Source organism: Plasmodium malariae (assembly GCF_900090045.1).
Source record: "Plasmodium malariae genome assembly, chromosome: 8".
NCBI classification, from domain to species: domain Eukaryota; phylum Apicomplexa; class Aconoidasida; order Haemosporida; family Plasmodiidae; genus Plasmodium; species Plasmodium malariae.
The window spans coordinates 429,022-450,918 of record NC_041782.1 but is presented as its reverse complement, the minus strand read 5'-3'; the positions used below and the strand labels follow the sequence as shown (position 1 = coordinate 450,918).

The window sequence follows — 21,897 nt, the reverse complement described above, 5'->3', positions numbered from 1 at the left end:
AAATTAATGATGAAGTTATTTCCCAAACTTCCAAATAATTGATAAAATGGTATTCCTAAGAAACAAAATAATCTAATATATTTGTCAGATTTTAGTTTCTTTTTATTTCTTTTAAAGAATTTTTTTTTTTTTTTTTACTTATTAGAATTGAAGAATGGGATCATTATAATTATTGTGTGAATTTAACGGTGATTAAAAAGATTATTCTTTCTATTAGAGCTATGCAACCTTATTAAATGATTGATATAAAAAAGCAAATACATGTAAAAACATACATATATATTTGAATACGTATAAACATTATGTACATGTAATTTGTAAGATAAAATTTAAAATTTTATTTTTTTAAAACTAAAAGTTAAAAAAGAAAGTTTATTTTTCAAATATCAAAAAAAATTTTAAACAAATTAAAACAAAAAAAAAAAGAAAAAATCAAAAAAAAACAAAAAAAATAATAAAATAAGTTTAACAAAAAACGGTTATTATGATAAAAGTCAACTTCTATTAGCTTACCTATGTTTATATATATATATATATAAATATATAATTTCACAATTTTTAAGACTATATAGAGATGGCAATTACGCTTTTTGTCTTACCTATTTATTTATGTTTGGAAAATATATTTTTCGTTTTTGTTTGGGAGTTCTACAATTTCCCTTTCCTTTTTTTTAAAGTTGAGTAACAAATTAGAGGGACACCCTAAATAAAAAGAAGTGATTAGGACTCTGCATTATATGTTACAGATGAAATATTATAACCAGAACTATATCTTATTCGTTCGTTTACACTTCTTTCCATTTCATTACATATATTTGTGGATCTACTAAAATAAGCGTCTCTGAAGAAGTGCGATATTTGGTAACTTCTGTACTAGAGTTTTTACATATATATAAATGTTACTTCTTTTTCTGTAGTTTGTTTAGAATATGTATTATTCTTAGTATATATTTTATTATTTAAATTCGTGAAACTTTTCTTCTTCTACCCATTTTTTTGAAATGGAATCTACAATTTCCTCAAAGATCTTAAGTTTTTCTTCTTTCCAGTCGTCCCATTCTTTCCATTGATTTTCCCCCAAAACTGTAATCCTTTTTGAATCAATCCAATGTTTCCATTGCAAACGTTCTTTTTCTAATCTATATCTCCAAACATTCCATTGTTTTTTCTCTTTAAATCTTAAACGTTTATTCCATTTGTTACTTTCCCATCTTTCCCATTTCCGGTCTTCTCTAACTTTCCATTTTTTCATTATCCACGACATCAATTTTTGCCCTTTCCATTTATTCCAATTATTAACTGTCCATTCGCGATAATTTTTTTCATACGTTGCTATAATATCTTTCCATTTTTCTTGATTATGTTCATACCAATACTTCTGAAGCCATAATTTCCATTCCTCCTTTCCCCATCCTTTCCATTTGGCCTCTTTCAAATCCTTACTTTCAGATTTAACTTGTTCACGCCACCTATCCCAACTTTTGTATAGACCATTTGCGAATGTTGGAAATTCCAAATCTTTTTCCTTGATCCACTGGGCTTTATAATCGTCTATTGACTGAATCCAATCATCGTATTCCTTTTCAGTGTTGGAAAACCATTGATTCCATTCATTTACTTTCCATTCTTCTTCTTCATCAATTATTTCTTCATCATCAAATTCCTCTTTATATGCGTCTAATGGTTCTCCTTTAATTTGATTTATTGTAAACACTATTTTGTCTATTACTTTTTTTTTAAACTTATCCCTTTTTTCAAGTATTTTTTTTTTTAGTATGTCTATGACTTTTTTTGCAGCTAATTTTAATACCTCTTTAGTACTTAATTCCTCAATGTTCAATGAAGTTTCTCCTTCGTTATTATTGTTACTTAGGTTTTTATCGCCTATGTTCTCATTTTTTTTGTTTTCATCTATTTTGCTTTCTTCTATTTTGATTTCTTCTGTTTTGCCTTCGTCTGTTTTGATTTCTTCTGTTTTTCCTTCGTCTGTTTTAATTTCATCTATTTTAAATTTAACTCTTTTTTTTTGACCTGTTTTGTTTTCATCTATTATGTTTTCTTTTATTTTGATTTCGTCTTCTCCGTTTTCATTAATTTTGTCTTCATCAATTTTTCCTTCACCAATTTTGTTTTCGTCTATATTTATTTCACCAATTTTTATTTTATCATTTTTTCTTTCATACCTTTTTCCTTCTTCTATTTTGATTTCTATTCTTTTTTTTTCTTCTATTTTGCTTTCATTTATCTTATTTAATTCCCCTTCATTTTCATCCTTTTCGCTTACCTTACTCTTACTTTCTTCTGTGCTTTCTGAGTTACAGTATCGTCGTAATTTCCTTTTGGAAGAATTCTAAAATATAATTTAAAGTATTCATTTCGTATGTGATTAACTTTTTTATGTTAATTATATTAACACTATTTCAATTAAGAGTTTTTATATGAAATAAAAAGGACCTTCAAACACAAACATATATATATGCTTATACCACAATATGCACATTTACATAGTACGTATACCCGTATATATTTAATAATATAACATCTTCTCTTACTATATTAGAAATATTAGAAAGGGCACAATATGAGATAATTGACAATGCAACATAAGAATGAAAGGCTATGTCATTTTTAATATTATTTTCAGGAGGATTTTCGTTCTTCGTTAAACATAAATATGGAGTAGCAAATTTTGTATTTACAAAATTTACTTTATTATTAGCATGACAACTTATTACCATGAGTCAAAATAATTTTTCAAAAACGAAACCCTTTTTCTAGTAAAATATAACTATTATTATGTTTTGTTCTTTTTTTTTTTTTTTATTTTTTTTTATAATTTTATTATAATTTATTTTAGAAAAACTGTTTCCTAGAAATATGCTAATTACTACTATTTTTTATGAAACAAGAACAGAAAAAAAAAAAAAAAATAGCTTGTAATATAAATTTAAATTAAGCTTCAATAGCCGATGTGCACTATTTACTAGTTAAACCTTTTGTTCAATTTTGTTCTATTAAATGAAATTTTACAAGTAAAAAATATTAAATATTGAGTTATTATTATATTAATATTCCACATTTTTGCGAATAATTTATTTAGAAAATATAATATACCAAAAAATATAATATTTATAATTCGTAAAACAATTTTTAATTTTTTATTTAAAATAGGGGAAAATTTTTAAAAACTTTTCATTAAACTGTACGAGCAATAAATGTGTCATAAATCTGCAATAGGTAAAATAACATAAGGAACCTTTATATTAACATCTATATATAGTCATTGTCGTCACACTTTTTTTTTAATTCATGTACCAGCTTAAAATCTTACCATTTTTTTTTTAACAGGAAATTTTAAATTATTCATATACCTATTTTTTTTTTTTTTTTTTGTTCATTATTAATAGTAATAATTTTCATGTAAGCTTGGAATTACTATTTTCATAGATTTTTCTTTTTCTAATAAATTGTTATCTTACAGTAAAAGAAAAGTTAGGTTATGTATATATATGTATATACTGTATATTTATTAAATTCTTTCTTTATCTGGGAAAAAAAAAAAGATCATGTAAATATAAGAATAATTACTGTAGTTACATACAAAAATATTTTCTATTTACTACAAAATATAACTTTCTCATTTGTTGTTTTACAGTATATAACATATGTATAACAATCCATATAACCTTCTCATGTTTCTCCATTATTCATATTTTGTATTATTTTTTTTGGAATATTTCTTTTTCTTTTTTATTTTCCCTGTTTTATTTATTTTAGTAATTATTGCGCTTAACGTAGCTTATTACTAAGGGGTTTTATAACTATATCATTATTAATTAAAATATTTACAATAATTAAAAGAAATTTAGTTTCATTATGTTTCATTTAGTTTTATTTAGTTTCAATTCTTTTTACTTTGATTCATTCTGTTTTATTTCGTTTAACGTTGTTTTATTGTTTTTTCTTTTTTTTAAGCTTTTTTAATTAGAATAATATTTTCATTATGGTATCTGTTCTATCCTTAATTAAATACTCTAGTATATTTTCAGTGTGATATATATACATACTACTTATTTTGTTACATTGATATTATTAGTTTTGTTTTCTTTTTTTCCTTTTCTTTTTTTTTGTTATAATAGTTAAAAATTTGTTGTTCTATAGGAGAAAGTTAAAATCAAAAGATGTGATAATATAAGAAATGTAAAAAAATATTCAAAAAGAAAAATTTTTCTCCCCACGAAAACTTTAATAGTGAAATAATAAAATGGTATATATCCATGAATAATTTTTGTATTTTCCTTCTTTTGTGTTAAAATGAAATATCACGATATAAATTATTATCAGAAACTAAAAAAACTACTGAATTGTTTATGTATAATAAAAGCATATTAAAAATATTACTAAAATTGCCTTTTTAAGATGTTTAATAAATAAACAATTTTCTGTTTTGATAATAAATAAGTTTTTTTAAATGTAATATGTAATACAGTAACAAGCCAATATAAAAAATAAAAAATATATTGTTAATCTTAAGAACAATAAAATGTATTTTTATATATTATATACATCTGTATGTTTTCTATATATACTTACAGAAAATAATGTAGAATTAAAATTTACTTAAAAAGGGGAAAATATAAATTTTTTAAAACACATAAATTATTAAAAATTAAAATTATATTATTCTTTGTTAAATTGTGATGATCATTAAATAGTCTTTACAATAAAAATATGATTTGGATAATTATAGTTTTACTCTATTGAAAATATTTATTATTGTATAAATTTTTACGTAATGTATACTTAATCACTTTTGATGGAATTAAATAATTTTGGGTACGAAAAAGATTTACAATTAATAATCATAAAAAATAAGAAAAAAGATAAAAAAAAAAAAAAAAAAAAAGAAGAAATAAATAAACATACAAATATGTATATAATGGTGAAAATAATTAAGGCAAAGCTGCAATTAATAGCAGAGATATTCCTGTTAAGTATTTGATGTTGGTGTTTAATATATAAGTTTGCGCTTTTAAGGGACACGAAATTGATAGCGTGTTATTTAAAATTATTTTTTTAGGGGAATATAAAAACCAAAAAAACAAGTATCCAAAAAAAAGAAAAAAACACATTAACATTTTATTTAGGTACTTTGGGGCTATATACTTCCGTATGGCGATAATATAAGACATAATAGACACCGGCAAATTATTTTTTGAAAAATAAATATATAAAGAAAATATTTATTTTATATAAAAAATATTTCCAACATAAATATATTTATCAAGAAATATTATATCAAATTTTATATTTTTGAAGTAAACATATATTATTTGTGAAATGCGAAATATTTGATTTAATCGAATATGACCTATACATATACATGTACAGGTGTTTTTCATAGCATATATGGAACATTTATTTCACTTTGATAAATCAGTTTATGATAAGAATAACAATCATAACTGCTTATATATATACATATATATGTAAGTATCCGAATACTGGGTTGTGCCCATCTATAAGCATCAACTAAATGGTTTTACCTTTATTTTCCGCTAAAAAAATTTTTGCATATTAACAGTTCATTTTCTGAATTGGCACACAGACAACGTTATGACACCACCAAATGATGTTTTTTCCAGGAAACTATGAAAAATACCTGTAATCTTGTATATATATATAGGTACATATATACAAATATACATACATGCACAGACATGAACTAAATTTTTATGAAAAATTTACTTTCCTTTTGAAAGAATCATTTGTTAGTTTAATATATGCATCGTGAAACAAAATGTTCTACTATGTATATATATTATATAAATAGATAATATGTTTTCATATTTACTCATCTCCTTAGTTATATCTACTAAATATGAACAACTTGATTTACATCTAAATTTATGATAGAACAAGGCATCAACATGTTAATTTTGCTAACAATTATGGATTGTATTGGCATAACATATTATGGTTTATCCTTTTATATTAAGTTATTTGTATTAATTCAACAACAAAAACGAATTAAAATTTAATTAATCTAATAAAAGGATTAGGAACATCAATGATGGTTTCTTTTAATGCTTTAATTTTTATATTATATTCATCATTCTAAAGTTTCATCCGTTATTCAATATTCGTAATCCATCATTCCTTATTTTTCATATCTTCCTTCTTCTCATTCTACCTCTTCTACATTTTCTCATTGGTAATGGGCATTATAGTGTTATTACATTTCATTTCAAATAATTTACTACATATATATCATATCGTTACTATAAAACTATATATCGCTTCCCATTCTTCACCATTTCCCCAATTTTAGAGGAATTATCATTTCTTTTGTTTTTTTTAAAGAGTTCTTTGCAAACTCCATATATATCTTTCTTTTGAAATTCTATTGATTCTTCACTACCATTATGTTGAGGAACATTTATGTCTACGATTGTCATTTCTTTGTCGTCTCCCTTATTTAATATATAGAACTTTTTCATATGTGTACCTCCAACTTTAAGAGGATTTGGAAAATATTATTCATCACTCATTTCTGAGTTACTGGATTAAGAATCATAATTTTTGTTATTGTACCCATGCTCCCCTTTATTTACAGAAGTACTTCTTGTGTTATCAAGAGTTTTTACTCTTTTATTAGAAAACCTTTTCCATTTATTCCGTTTGCTCTTTGATAACCCCATATATTTACATATGATGTACATGATAAATATTAAACATTCATTAATACAAATGTGTACCCCTACATGTATATGTTTGCTTGTATATACACTTACATATGTATGTGTCTACATATATCTCTATGTAATTATATTTGTCTGCATATATGTGTATGTATTTGTATTTGTCTGAATACATCTGCATACATTTGTATATATTTGCCCCCAATTGCATATATATATATATTTATTAATCTCATTATCAACAGCAAAGGTTCGATGAATATCACGACTTTTATAGAATAAATATTTTATATTACCATAAGAAGAATGAAAAAAAATATAATAAACTGCACAAGTATTATTCCCAAACCTATGAAAATAATAACAGGTGAGTAGCGTGAAGATAAATTATTGAAAATTTCCCTTATGCTTATCAATGAAAAGATACTTCTTGTTTCAGATGCTGGAACAACTTTTCCTACATATATATTATTATTATATAATTTATCATAATCACTATAGTGATTTCCGTTGTAGTAATGTTCAGAGATAAATACATCATCAAATTTTAAACTTACAGGAAAATGTGATGATAAAGAAACTTTATTTGCCTCAAGTGCCAATCTTTGTTATTAGCTAAGGTATGTTCCTTTTGATATAACCAACCTTGAAATATATAATAATCATTAGACTCACAGTCAATGTCCATTTCATCAACGTAATTATCTCTTACATGTAAGAAGTCCTCAATTTTACCAATTATATCCCTTACATGTTTTAGAAATCTATCAGGGACTCTCTTAAATATATAATGGTCACAAAAATAGTGTATTTTTATTATTAAAGGTTTATAAACATCTTTATACCAAGTTTCAGAAGTTGAAGTAATACCAAACACTTTATCTTTACTAGAAATAAATTCATCTCTATTATCGTCTATCCAATAACTTAAGTTTCAAACAATGTCTTTACATTCTTCATGTCTTGATAAACTATTTAAAAAATTAAAATTTTCAATATATTTTAATACTAATTCACTTCTCCATTTTTTATATTCAACTAAGTTATTTGAAAACTCTTGGATATCTTATATGTTAACTATTGTTTGATTCTCCATTGTACTTTAAATTCTGAATTGTTTTGTTTTGTTTTGTTTTTTTGTGTATGTGTATTTATATTTTTTTAATTATATAAATCATTTTTAAAGTAATAAAAAACAAAATAATCGTTACATATTATATATTTATATATTTGAGTATCTTTATGGATAACCCCCCTTTAATAATATATAAGATAAAAGAGATTTTAAATATTAAAATAAAATAAGTTTATGTAATTATATAAGTTTTTCTTGTTCTAAATAAAAAAAAAAAAAAAATTAAAAAAAGTATCGATTTGCACTTTTTAATGGATTCTTTTTTGCCCTTATCCATCTGAAAATAAGATGCAGTAAGTTGTAAGGATCAAAATATAATATACATATTTATATAGGATTATAAATAATTTTAGCTATTAAATAATATATATAACATTGTCTATATATATTTTATTTTTATTTTTTTAAATGTAATTATATATACATGTATATACATATATATAGATAGATATAGATATATATATGGCCCCATGCAATTAATGAATTTGTAATATAACATCTACATAATTCTTAGGGGTTATTCAAAACAGTAGTTATATATTTATTCTTAGTAAATAATAATGTTTTTATATATATATTTTATATGAAAATAAAAAAAGATTTAGCATTTTATATAATTACAAGAAGAATAAAAATTGTAATGTCTACAAGAAAAGTAATTTTATAAAATAATTTTTTAATACATCTGTATGTATTCCTATATAAGGGTGTGTATATATATATACATGATTATTCTTGAATTCTGATTTTCTTTTGGTGCTTTAACTAGAATAGAGATTTTTGTTTTTTGGATTATATACGATATTATTACTGCTGCATTATATTCCCATTAAATTACACTAGGACTTTTTGTGCCTGTATGTTTTTTTTTTTTAAGAGAAATACGTTATAGAGTTAGAATGCGGTTATCTTTAACAACCTTGAAGTGATGAAAATTTCTTTTTTATTAAATAATATGCAACCATTTTAAAAGCATAATAAAATTATATTTAAAAAAAAAAGGAATTTCTTTTAGTATATAAGGAAAAATTCAACGAATTATTAAAGTACAGAAATAAATATATATATGTTTTTATATATATATATATATATATGTATGTCAATTTTCGATTTTTTTTTTTGTAAAAGAAATATTAGAAAAAATAAATGGAAATCTTCATGATTATGAAGAAATTTTTTTTTTTTTTTTTTTTTTTTAAGCATCACCTGTTTAAAATACACTTTTCTTTTTAATACTTATAAAATATAAATGTTTTAGAAAGTATAAGTTAATACAGTAACGATCCACTGATAAAGTATTGAAAATTTTCACTTTAAGTTATATACTTATATTTATATGTATATATATGTCTATATATGTCTATATATATACATATTAATTGGTTAATTAAAAAATTATATATAGAAAAGAACTATTAGAAAAAAAAGGAAAATTGTATTAACATGAAAAATATGAAAAGATTTTTCAAAGAATGATAAATAATAATATTAGATAGGTATAAAATAATAATTGGTGTGTCTAAGTGATATATCAGCGAAAAACATTGTTCTACAGTTATATAATATAACTAATGATTGAATTTTAACTATTCTAATTTATTGAATCTGTAGTTGTAATAGTTTTTTTTTCCTAATTTATCCCTTTTCCTATGTGCTTTAATTTATTGAGCATTAATACATATTATGTATATATATATATATATATAATGCTTTGCTTAATTGTAATATAAAAAAAACACTAAAGAATGGAATAACCCCTGGAATGAAGAGAACTGTGTTTTCTTATATTACGTTTTATACTTTAGTCCCTAATTGTTAGTAGATTAGTTGATATCTTAAATTATGGCTAGCAAAAAAAAAAAAACAATTAATTAAAAAATATTTTTTTATGGGGGCATAATAAATGAATAAAAAAATTCAATATTTCAATTTTTATATACTCTAATTTAACATGAAATACAAATAGTTAAAAAAAAGAAAAACAGAATACACTGAAATATATAATGATTAAAAATGTACTTGCGCAATAGACATAGAAATGTTTATTTTATTGTTAACAGTAGCTATATATGAAAGTAGATTCATGTTTAATTTATTAACTGGGAAGGGAAGGAAGAGTTTGTTATAACATAATTACGCATAAAATAATTTTTGTATTTGTTCCTTCTTAGTGAAAGTATATAACAATAGAATATGTATTTTTTATAAGAAAATAATATAATCAGCACTTTTTTTTTTTTTTTACTGTTACCATACTATTATTATTCTTCACAAGTAACAGAAATGAACTATCTTTAATCGTTTTTTCGTTGAATTTTTATTTTTAATAGAACACAAAATGTTTAAATAAAAATTTGAAAATAAAGTTATTTATATTAAATTATTACAATGTACTAATAATATATTATATTTGCCTTATAATTTATGTGCTTTACTACTATTGCCACCATTCGCTGTAAGATTTTTTTTATGGAATGAAGGAGCTATTTTAAAAATCTATTTTTTTTTTTTCTTTTTTTTTTTAACATTTGATTAAATGTAACCTCTTTCAGAATTCAATGAAAAATGTAAGACCCATTATTTTTTTATTTTTATGAAAAACCTCTAAGATAATTATATAGAATGTTAAATTTTTATCAAATTATAGAACATATATTTTGTTACATTAAACAACGCAGTTGGGCTGATTTTGTTCATATGGTTATTTATATAAATTAGAATTATTTTTTTTTACAATTTGTTTTTTGTTTACATATCAGCAGAAAAAAAGAGCCTATTAATTATTAGACTTCATAATGCATTTGTTTAATTTCTTTTCTTTTCTTTTCTTTTCTTTTTTTTTTATGAAAGAATAACAATAATAAAATCAAGGAGATTTCTTTTGGTAATTTAAATTTAATATTTAAATTAAGATAAAAAAAAAAGATAAAAAAAATACCAATAAAGTAAATATATTTTTAAATTGGTTGCACGTATTTCTTTTAATGTTTAATATAATTTTGGCCTTTCTCTTTTTTAAGTAGTTATTTTATTAAAGCTTGTTGATATTTTAATTTTTTTTTTATAAATATAATGTAAATTGAATTTAGTCATGAGCAACATATATTATTATATAAGCGCATTAATATATATATTATACCTTTAGCTATAAGATATGTGTTCAGGAAAACGTATATTTGTATGTTATAAAATTATAAATACAAATAAAACAATACCTTTTACTTTATTATAGAAGTTCTTAAAAAATATATATTTATCACGAATTAGTAATGCCAGCCGTGTTGTAGGTCTTTTCTTATAACACCACACTAGAAAAAAATAAAAGTGAATGTGTTTTATATGAAATATTGTAATATATTTAAATCTATTTAAATTTCATAACTCCTTTCGCTACAATTTTATATAACGCGTGCAAGGTGATTCTTCACAACAATTATTTACTTTGTTTTTTTTCATTTATTACTATGTATATAATAATTATACTATTTCATTTTAATATATTATTATACCGCATAATACTAAATTTTGAAGTAAAATGAATGTGGATTACTTTTTCTAATAATTTTATTGTACATTAAGGCTTACTAATTAAATAAGATTATATTCTTTTTATATTTCTAAGAAAGATATTTAAAATTTAAAATTTATTTATTTAAAAAAAATTCCTTAAGTTTTTCCTTTTTTTTTTTTTAAATAACATTTATTATTCTTTTTCTTCAGCTTTAGAATTTTTGTTCTTAAAAAAAATCGCTCTATAATCGAAATTTTTTTTTTTTATTATTATATTAATTTTAAAAATAAGATTAATATGGTTTTAATAACATATAAGAATAATAAAATTCAAGGTTCATACACTTTTTTATGTTTTTTTTTTTTTTTTGCTTATTTTTATATATTATAAAATTTTAATTACTTTTAATGAAATAAAAGTATTAGAACAATCAAATGTACTAAAGGAGTATATTATAACAAGTCAGATGACCAAATCAACATAAAAAAGTTATGCTAGTGTAGATATGGAAAAGTTAAAAAGAAAAGATAGAAAAAAAAGAAAAAGTATTTTTCTTCCCATTTTTAAAATTTCTATATGTGCCTTTTTAGTATGGATTATACAATGCTTAATCAAAGTAAGTTCACAGCAGCAACACATCAAAAATTATTTTTATTATGCTTATATATATATGTATATGCAAAATTATTATAAGTTTGGTTAATTTAAAAATAGATAAATAAATATGTGTAAATATAAATAAATATATACAAATACTTTTTGATTATTGTAAAATTTTTTAGGATACATGTCAATATGGTGCTAATAATAAGCAAAATATGGAAGGAACAATGCTATTAACATTTAGCAGGTTCTTATCGGAACCTAAGATAGAGTTTGATGCAGTATTTGGTGAATTTAAAAATAAATTTTTGGATAAAATGGAATTACATGATCAGGAAAAGAACCAAATTAAAAATATGATGCACTCTTATTTTAACAATATAGATTTCAAAGCCCTAGAGGAACAGATTAAGGAAAATCCAAATATGTGTCAGCAATATCCACCACCTCCCGATTTACTTGAAAAATTTCCGCCTCCTCCCAATATGCTTGAAAATTTTCCACTTCCACCTAATGTATTTCAGAATTTTCAACCCCCACCAGATATGTTTGGGAAATTTCCAGTTTATCCAAACATGTTTCCAGAACATCTTCCAAATACTAGCGCACATGAAAATGCTCAACCTAGTACTAGTACATTTGAACATACACAACCAACTACGAACACGTTTGAAAATGCTCAACCAAGTACTAGTACATTTGAACATATACAACCAACTACGAGCACGTTTGAAAATGCTCAACCAACTACGAGCACGTTTGAAAATGCTCAACCAAGTACTAGTACATTTGAACATACACAACCAAATATTAGCACATTTGAACATACACAACCAAGAACGTGTACACTTGAAAATCCTGAACCAAGTACTAGCATATTTGAAGATCCTCAACAAAATAATAATATATTTGAAGATCCTTATTCTATTACTAGCACGTTTGAAGATCCTCAAACAAGTACATGTACATTTGAAGATCGTCAACCAAGTATTGGCGTATTTGAAGATACTCAACCTAGTAGTAACATATATGAAAATTCAGAACAAAGTACGAGCTTATTTGAAGGTCCTCATCATAATACTAGCTTATTTGAAAATCCTCAATCTAGTGTTAGCGTATCTGAAGATCCTCAACATAGTACTAGCATATCTGAAGATCCTAAACATTGTAATGGCATATTTGAAGTTCCTGAACAAAGTTCTAGCACATGTGAAGATCCTAAACCGAGTACATGTTCATTTGAACATCCTCAATCATATACTAGCATATTTGAAGATTCTCAACCGAGCAGTAGCATACTTGAAGATTCTCAACCAAGTACAAGCACATTTGAAAATGTTCAACCAAAAACGTGTACACTCGAAGATTCTGAACCAAGTACTAAAATATTTGAAGTCCCTGAACGAAGTACTAGTACGTTTGAAGATCCTGAACCAAGTTCTAGTACGTTTGAAGATCCTGAACCAAGCACTAGCACGGTTGAAGATCCTGAACCAAGTTCTAGTACGTTTGAAGATCCTGAACCAAGTATTGACCCTATTGGAGAAACGCACCAATATTTAAAACAATCAGAAAATCCTAAACAAAGCACGAATTTATTTGAAGTTCCTCAATCTAGTACGAACCCCAATGGAAAACCACAATATTGTTTAAACCCCGTTGAACAACCTCAACAAAGCAAACATTTATTTGAACAGCTTTTAACTAGTTCTTACCCTAATGGACGACCACAACAATATATAAATCCATTTGAACAGATGCAACAAAGCTCGAACTTATTTGAAGTTCCTCAACCTAGTACTAGCTCTAATGCACAACCACAACAATATTTAAATCCACTTGAACAGATGCAACAAAATCCGCATTTACTTGAACAGATGAAAAGAAATGCTCATTTATTTGAACAGGTGCAAAGAAATGCAAATACTTTTCAAAAACTTGACACAATTGAACAAAACAAAAATATAAATAAAGAAGAAAGTAAAAAAAAAGATGATATACCTAAACAAGAAGTTGGAAAAAATAAAGAGGTAATTGAAAATGGAAATGATGAAGAGGAAAACGAAGTATTTGAAGATGCATTAGAATACAATGATGAGATATTTAAAAAATTAGACGGAATAAAGGATGGTACTGAATGTAAACAAAAAACTGAAGAAAAAAAGGAAACGTTTGAAAAACCCAATAAAAAACTTCAATCTAATGAAAATTTAAATGTTCAAGGAACAGGAGCAAATAATAATGTAAGCGAACAAGAAATCAAAAAACCTGATGATAATAATAAAATTTCAAAGGTCATGTTTGGATTAAATTTATTAGGCATTAATCCTAAACTTGGCGTAAATGCACTTTTGCTTGTGGCACTCGGGTATTTCAATGCTACTTATTTCGCATACTTTATGATGTTTGTAATAGTGTTAAATTTTTATTTGGAATTAAAAAGCATGTATTACAAATTAAGGAGACGATAAATGTTTTTTTACAATAATATATTTTTTTAAACGAAATAAAAAAATATATATATATATATATGCAAAAAGGGATCAGTGAAAGTGTAAACCTATATATTAATAAATACTTATACTACAATATATAATATATATAAAATTGTAGTATTTGTAATTAGGATTTATGATTTGGAAGTGTTAAATTAATAAATGAATATCATTTTTGTAAGGTTTAGAAATAACAACCTTATGAATTATACATATAACATATTATTTTAGATTTACATTAATTTAAACCAAGCTGTTTAATTATATATTTTTCTTTTCTTTTCTTTTCTTTTCTTTTTCTTTTTTTTTTTTTTTTTTCATTATCTTTGTATAGTTTGGTATTTTGAAGAAAAATGTTCTTATGCATTTTTGTTTTAATAAATAAATAAATATATATATATATCACAATTAAATTATGAAGTCCATAACGGTAGCTACAATTTACCATACATTTCATTATATTAGTTTATATTTTAAGAAAATACATACTTGTTATTTTTATATTTTATTAATAAACAATTCATTTATTTTTAAACCCCAAATTGATTTGCTTTGTTTTCTGTATAAACTATTAATTATAAAAATGTATATTTTACGTTTTAATATATATATATATTAGTCAAACAAAAAAAATATGTATTGCTTTCATTAACATTGTTTTTATTTTATTTTTATAGTCATACAAAGTACATACCACATAATATTTATTAAATATTATATTAAAACAATTTGATAAAAAAGTACATAAAATTTACTAATGTTTTTGTCTATCAGTTTTTGCACATGCTTTAAAAGGAGTCGAGTTGTGCTGAATTATAAACACAAAAAAGAAAAAATTTCCATTAAATACAACAAAAATTAATTATTTATTTTTTAATTATATATTCTTAACTTTTAAAAAACAAAGAGAGATATTATCAATTTAATTTGTAAATAATTCTCGTAATTAAATCTAGAATGGTCCAAGACTGAGGTGAAACCAAAACAATGAATGAAAAGAGAGGGTAAAAATGACTATATATAAAATATATATATATATATATATATTTAAAAAATAATTATTAAATTATATTTTTATTTTTATAATATTCGCATATTAAAACTGTAGCATAATATAATAACTTATTTGTAAATGAATATTTAGATGGACCTTATATATAAAGTTCTATTTCTATTTACTAAACAAATAACCATTTTTAAATGAGGTGTCGTCGTGCACTCAAAAAGAAACACACAGAACCAAAATAAAAATGTTACGATTAAATATTATGCAAATATATATGTATATATAATATGTTTTTATTAATGCTGAAAGAAAAAATATTTTTATTTATTGAGTCACTAATTTAATAAAAGTTCGCGTAAAAAATATATCTTTAATCAAACGAAACAAGATTAAACTTGGGTTTTCATAAAAGAAGTGATATGTATATATGTATTACTGCCTTCATATGTTTTTTTTTTTTTTGAATTACCTATTTAAGAAATATAAATAGTGAAATTTTTTTTATGAATTTAAATATTTTATGTGTGTTTACTAATTTTTACTTTTTTTGTTATTAATGATTTAAAAATAACAAATTTTTCGCAAATGGCAACTGTGTAATAAAAAGCCTGATTTTTATAACTGTATCTTATATTTTATATTTTTACATATATTTTAAAAATATATTGTTTTAAAAAAAAAAAAAAAAAACACAAACAACAGCATGTATAAATAATATGAGCATTAACTACTGATAAGTTTTTTTATTATAATAAAAAAAATATAAATATTCTTTTAAAAATAAAATAGTATGTCTGAATTCTAATGGTAATGGGTGCAAATATAACAATAACTGATATATTTTTTCTTAATTTAATAAACAATATAGTATTTTTACTGTTAGATCACGAAAAGTAATAATTATTAACTGTTATTATTACATGTGAAATGTTGCAAATGTATAAAATAAATATAATCCTAAATCATCATTCATTATCCATTTTTAATAAACTAAAAAATTTGTTAAATGGAATACTTTAAATATAATATAAAAAAAAAAAAGTAAATTTATAAACTCTTAATTTTTTACCATTTCACTATGGTATATGAAAAATCATATATATATGTTTCTATATATTAAAAGAATTATTAAATTATCTTTAAAAACTATATTTAAATATTTATATTATTTTTAAGGAGTTATCTCTTTTTTATTTTTAGTCATTTCAATATATTATTTAATGACAAAACAAAAAAAAAAAAAAAAAAAAATACAACTTATGGATTATATAATCATCTATTTTTAATCTTACTATTGATTATTATACATATACTAAAGTATGGCTCTTTCTTTCTTTCTTTCTTTCTTTTTTTTTTTTTTTAAATGAATAATAAATATCTTGAAGATTTTTTTTATAACTTATATAAAAAAGAATTCCTTACTTTTAGATATTCCCTCATTTTACTATTATTTTTAAATTATATAAAAATATATTTAATTATTTTCATTTTTTTTGTGATAGAAAGCAATTTATTATTTTGGAATAATGATTAAAAGTACAATAATTAAAATAGTTGTATGTTGTTATATAAAGAGTGTAGCATTCTAGAATAAAATAATTCTTATTTTAACTTCTTGTATATTATATATAAATTAGTAATATTTAATTAATAATTTTTTTAATATGAAGAATTTAAAATAATAGAAGTAATAAAAGATATAATAAATTTGTTCATCTTTATATTTAATAATTTATATGTATATATATATGTATACAATTTTAAACACATTTTTATATATTTAAAATAAACTATATATACCTCTTTATGAACTAGTTATATTTAAAAAAATAGAAAAAATAAGAAAATGATTTTTAGTAAATCAATTATTACAGCAATACAGAAATCAGAAAAATGTATAATTAAAAGTTATATAAGTGAGGATGTAGAAAGATTAAGAATAAAAAATGTTAATAATATAGATAAAATAATAATAAGAACAGTTTCCTTATGTAAATTTTTTCTGTTTACCATTTTATTATGGATAACACAATGTTCAAATAAAGTAATTTAATAAATAAAAAAAATTAAGATCTCATGTTACTTCATTGTTGTATATACCGATATATGTATAGCACTGATTTTGTTAAATTGAAAATATAAAAATAATATTTTATTATTTAGTTATTTAATTCTTTTTTTATTTCAACTCATACTTTTTTATTTTGAACTTGCTGTAATACGTTACAATAATTTTTAGTTTAGTCAAAATGAAGAAGTGGACACTGACAACATGAGAAGAAAAACATATTTAAGAGCTAGTAGATTACTGGCACAACCATCTGTAGAATTTGATACAGTATTTAATATGTATGAGAAAAACTTCTTAGACAAAATGGGATGTAACAGTAATGAAAAGGATCAAATTAAAGGTATGATGAGGTCATATTTTAATCAATTAGATATGTCATCCTTAGCTAAACAATATGAACAAAACCCAGGTAAAATACCAAACATGGACCCCAATATGCTACGAAACATAGACCCCAATATGCTACGAAACATAGACCCTAATATGCTACGAAACATAGACTCAAATATATTAAAAAACATAGATCCAAATATGTTCCCACCTCCCAATCCAAACATGATGCCATCGCCCAATCCAAACATGATGCCATCGCCCAATCCAAACGTGATGCCATCGCCCAATCCTATTGCTTGCGCTCCTTCATATATAAATGGGATAGAAAAAAAAAACACAGAAGAAGCTAATTCCGAAGTTCAAGAAAAGAATGAAAATGTACCTGATCAAAATGTCGAATGTCCAAATAATAAGTGTAGATGGATTAGGAATTTTATAAACTATTTTGACTTTTTGAGAACTCCATCGTTTATATCAGTGAGCACATTATTATCAGTGTGTTTTGGGAAATACAAGATTTCACTACTCTTATTAACCATATTATTTACTAAAACAGTAAATTTATGTTGGACTCTTAGAAATATTCATAATCAGTTTTTGAGAAAACAATAAATGTTATCTTCATTACTCATATTTTATTTTATTTTATTTACAAATAAATGGATTGGAAAAACAAATCCAAGAATTAGCTTAATTAAAGAAAGGCTATATAATAATGCAATTGTAAAAAAAAATATTCTTAAAATGAATTTAATTTTATAAAAAATTTCCTTAGTGCATTGGAATGAAACCTTATGAAATTCCTGAGTTTAACAAATATATCCGATTAACGCTTTTTTTCAATTTTTTTTATGTAAGTGAAAAATCCAAATCTTTGACATTTTTTTTTTTTTTTTTATTATATTCTCATCAGTTATATGATAGTAATATTCTTTCATATAACAATTATAATTTCTATATTATAATTTTTTTTTTGTTTTATTCAATAGTTTTTGCCCATATACTTATATATGTATTTATATACCATACATACATATGTTTAAATATTTTCTATGAATATCTATGGGTATATAATGTATATGTTGTATATATATATAATATATGTACATAGGAATTTTGTTTTAAAAAATATACATACATTAGTATTAAACTGTGAAATTATGAGTTATATAACTAAACATAATTTAAACATAAAATATTTTTATCTTAAAAGCATTATGTTATTTTCTGAAATTCACAAATAATTGGTTATTTGAATGTCAGATTTTTACAAATCCTTTTAAAATATATTTAAATACAAGTCATTTTTGTTTTCAAAAAGACAAATAAAATTATTATTTTTTTGGAATACTGTATAAATATGACAAGTTAGGTATTTAAAACTTTTTAATAAATACTTCTAGAATTATATTCTAAAGTTAATCTTTGAAAAGAAAGTAATAATTTACGTATTCATACTACATTATATACTTTAACGCCTTTAGGGGCGCACCAAACATGTGCTAAACTAATTTTTTGTTATATATGATATAATCATTAATTTTGCTAGCATTACAAGAGTTATGCGCTTCTTAAGTTTTTACATTAAAAAGAAATAAGCTAATTTTAGTTTTAATTTACTATGGATTATTTGAAATAAAATGATGAGGCAACATATAACCGAGCAAGTAGAATGGTAAAAAAAAAATTTTGCTTTATATTAATTTTGTTTTTTGATCCTTCTTAAGATTAATCGGGGACGTTGATTAATTAAAATTACGATGTTCAATATATATTATATATAATTTTTTAATAAAAATTAAGCAGTAAAAAATAACTAAAAATAATACTCCTTTACAGTTCTTCTACATCTATCTATATCTATAAATGTATATATATATAACTATATATCCATCCATCCATATATATATATATATGCATGTATGTGGAAATGGAGATGAGTAATGTAATAACATATGTAAATTAAAATGTAGACAATGTCTAAAGCTTTTCAGTAATGCCATTTAACGAAACTAATTGAGGTAACATTTGTGCTATCAAAAGATTTAAGTATAAATTAAGATTTTACTAGGAAATTAAAAGTAGAGCTGTATTAAAAATTTATTAAATGCTATTTTAAAATATAATCTTCTTATACATACATTAATTACACGTTCTAGTGTATTTTTAGTATAGAAATTAGAATAATTACCATGGTCTTGCAAATGTTAAAAATAACCCTATTTATTTTAATATATCCGTTTAGAGATTCCATTTTCACCTCTAAAGGTTTAAAACAGTAAAATGTGCAAATAGGAAAAATTCGTTTTCTCGAATAAATATATAAACACATACATGCTTTATATAAAGAAAAATATAGCAATTGTTATGACAAGTTAATTTTTCATAATATAAAACTTTGTTTATAATAATAAAGAATAGGGGTGTTTTAAAAGTTTTATAATTTATTTTTTTCTAATTGTAATAATCGTTGGTGTTATTTTTAGTATGCTTAAATTAGGTGCATATGATAATATTTAAAGAAAAATATATAAAAATCACTATCCTTTATTAACTATATATTAAATATAGAATCATTTAATTTTACGCACATAATCTTGAAAAAATGTATTAATGTATTACACTAGTATAAAAGGTAATTATGTTAATTACTTATGTAAATATCAAATGTGCTTTGTAAATTAAAAATAAATACACAAATTTACAATACTTTTTCGTATAAAACATATTCTGAATTTTTTTTCTTATTATCGTTATTGAGAATAAAGGATAATATATATATTATTATAAATTAAATTATAGAAATATTATTTTTATATAAGTTAATAATGTTATTATAATTGTAATTAATGTATTTCTATTTTTTTAATTTTGATTTAAAATAATTTAGTTTTATTTTATGGCGGAAACAAGTACGTTTTTTTTCTTTTTTTTTTTTTTTGGTTTCTTTAGTCATTTATTATTTTTTTAATTTTTCATTAAAATTTCTTAGTATTATAACTTTTTCTCAGAAAAAAAAATTCATTTTTATTATAAAGATTTTTTTAATTATATTAAAAATAAAATTAAACGAGTTAATAATAACATATATTTTGCACAATTCCTATTTTTGCATTTTTGTGCTTTTTTACTAGTTGTAACATTGAAGTACACATAAAGTTTTTTAATATAAAGCATTAAACTAAAATAGAATGTTAAGTAGCAAATTTGTTTATAGTTTTATTTACTAAAAATATATTATCTATTTCTAGTACTCTAGAAGATACTGAAAAAATAATGAGTATGCGCTATAGTAAATTAAACATTACAATAAAATTCAAACCAGTGCAAAATGTTACAAAAAGATATTTTAATAAGATTGTAGGAAGGATAAAAAAAGAAAAAAAGATGCAAGAATAGGATAAAATTTCTCCTTTTTTTGAATTTTCACAATCGACCCTTTTGTTATTATGTATAACAAAACATAATTCGAACAACGAAAGTTAATGGGAGCGAAAACATTGTTCTATTATTTAATTTTACATATGCTTTTATATATATATATATATATAAAATTATAAATTCTATTATTCAGAAATAAAAACGTATAATTTTTTTTTTCTAATTTGAACTATTAGAATAATATGTAGTACTACGCATATAATGATGTAATAAGTAACACGGACATCCAGGAAACGGCAACATATATATGAACAAAAATAGATTATTAGCAGAACTGATGGAATCCGATGCAATGCGTGATCTTTATAAAAGAAAACCTTTTAAATAAAATAAATTGAATTGAAAAGCAATGTGTTAAAAATAAGGCTTCTTCGAAGTCATATTTAAATAGAGGAAATGGGAGAGCTATGATAAAGAATATCAGCTAAACTCAAAATCATATGATAGACAAATTAAATGTGTAGAAATTCTGGTACACAAAGCTCAAAAAAAATATTATAATATTAATAATATAATTAAAGAAAATTCTTGTACATTTATAAAATTAGGTTATACTTATATAAGTTTTATAACTATACTTATTATTATTGCTCATGGATAA

At 22.3% G+C, this 21,897-nt stretch overlaps 3 protein-coding genes and 1 pseudogene across 3 annotated transcripts, besides 1 other annotated feature; 2 read left to right on the top strand and 2 right to left on the bottom strand.

The window, feature by feature from the left end:
- Nucleotides 1–955: 955 nt before the first annotated feature.
- PmUG01_08018100 (Tryptophan-rich antigen 3, putative) lies at nucleotides 956–2,738 on the bottom strand (the record flags this gene model as incomplete). Its single annotated transcript, XM_029004327.1, has 2 exons — nucleotides 956–2,350; nucleotides 2,505–2,738. 2 exons carry the CDS (start codon nucleotides 2,736–2,738, stop codon nucleotides 956–958), a joined length of 1,629 nt encoding a protein of 542 aa, XP_028861027.1.
- A 3,544-nt stretch (nucleotides 2,739–6,282) lies between these two features.
- On the bottom strand, nucleotides 6,283–7,797 carry PmUG01_08018000 (annotated as a pseudogene).
- Nucleotides 6,283–7,797: a sequence feature (STP1 protein, pseudogene).
- A 4,055-nt stretch (nucleotides 7,798–11,852) lies between these two features.
- On the top strand, nucleotides 11,853–14,421 carry PmUG01_08017900 (Plasmodium exported protein, unknown function; the record flags this gene model as incomplete). The annotated part of the gene is made up of 2 exons (XM_029004326.1): nucleotides 11,853–11,963; nucleotides 12,130–14,421. 2 exons carry the CDS (start codon nucleotides 11,853–11,855, stop codon nucleotides 14,419–14,421), a joined length of 2,403 nt encoding a protein of 800 aa, XP_028861026.1.
- A 2,876-nt stretch (nucleotides 14,422–17,297) lies between these two features.
- PmUG01_08017800 (Plasmodium exported protein, unknown function) lies at nucleotides 17,298–18,467 on the top strand (the record flags this gene model as incomplete). Its single annotated transcript, XM_029004325.1, has 2 exons — nucleotides 17,298–17,495; nucleotides 17,691–18,467. The coding sequence occupies 2 exons, from the start codon at nucleotides 17,298–17,300 to the stop codon at nucleotides 18,465–18,467; spliced, it is 975 nt and encodes a 324-aa protein (XP_028861025.1).
- Between the last annotated feature and the right edge of the window lie 3,430 nt (nucleotides 18,468–21,897).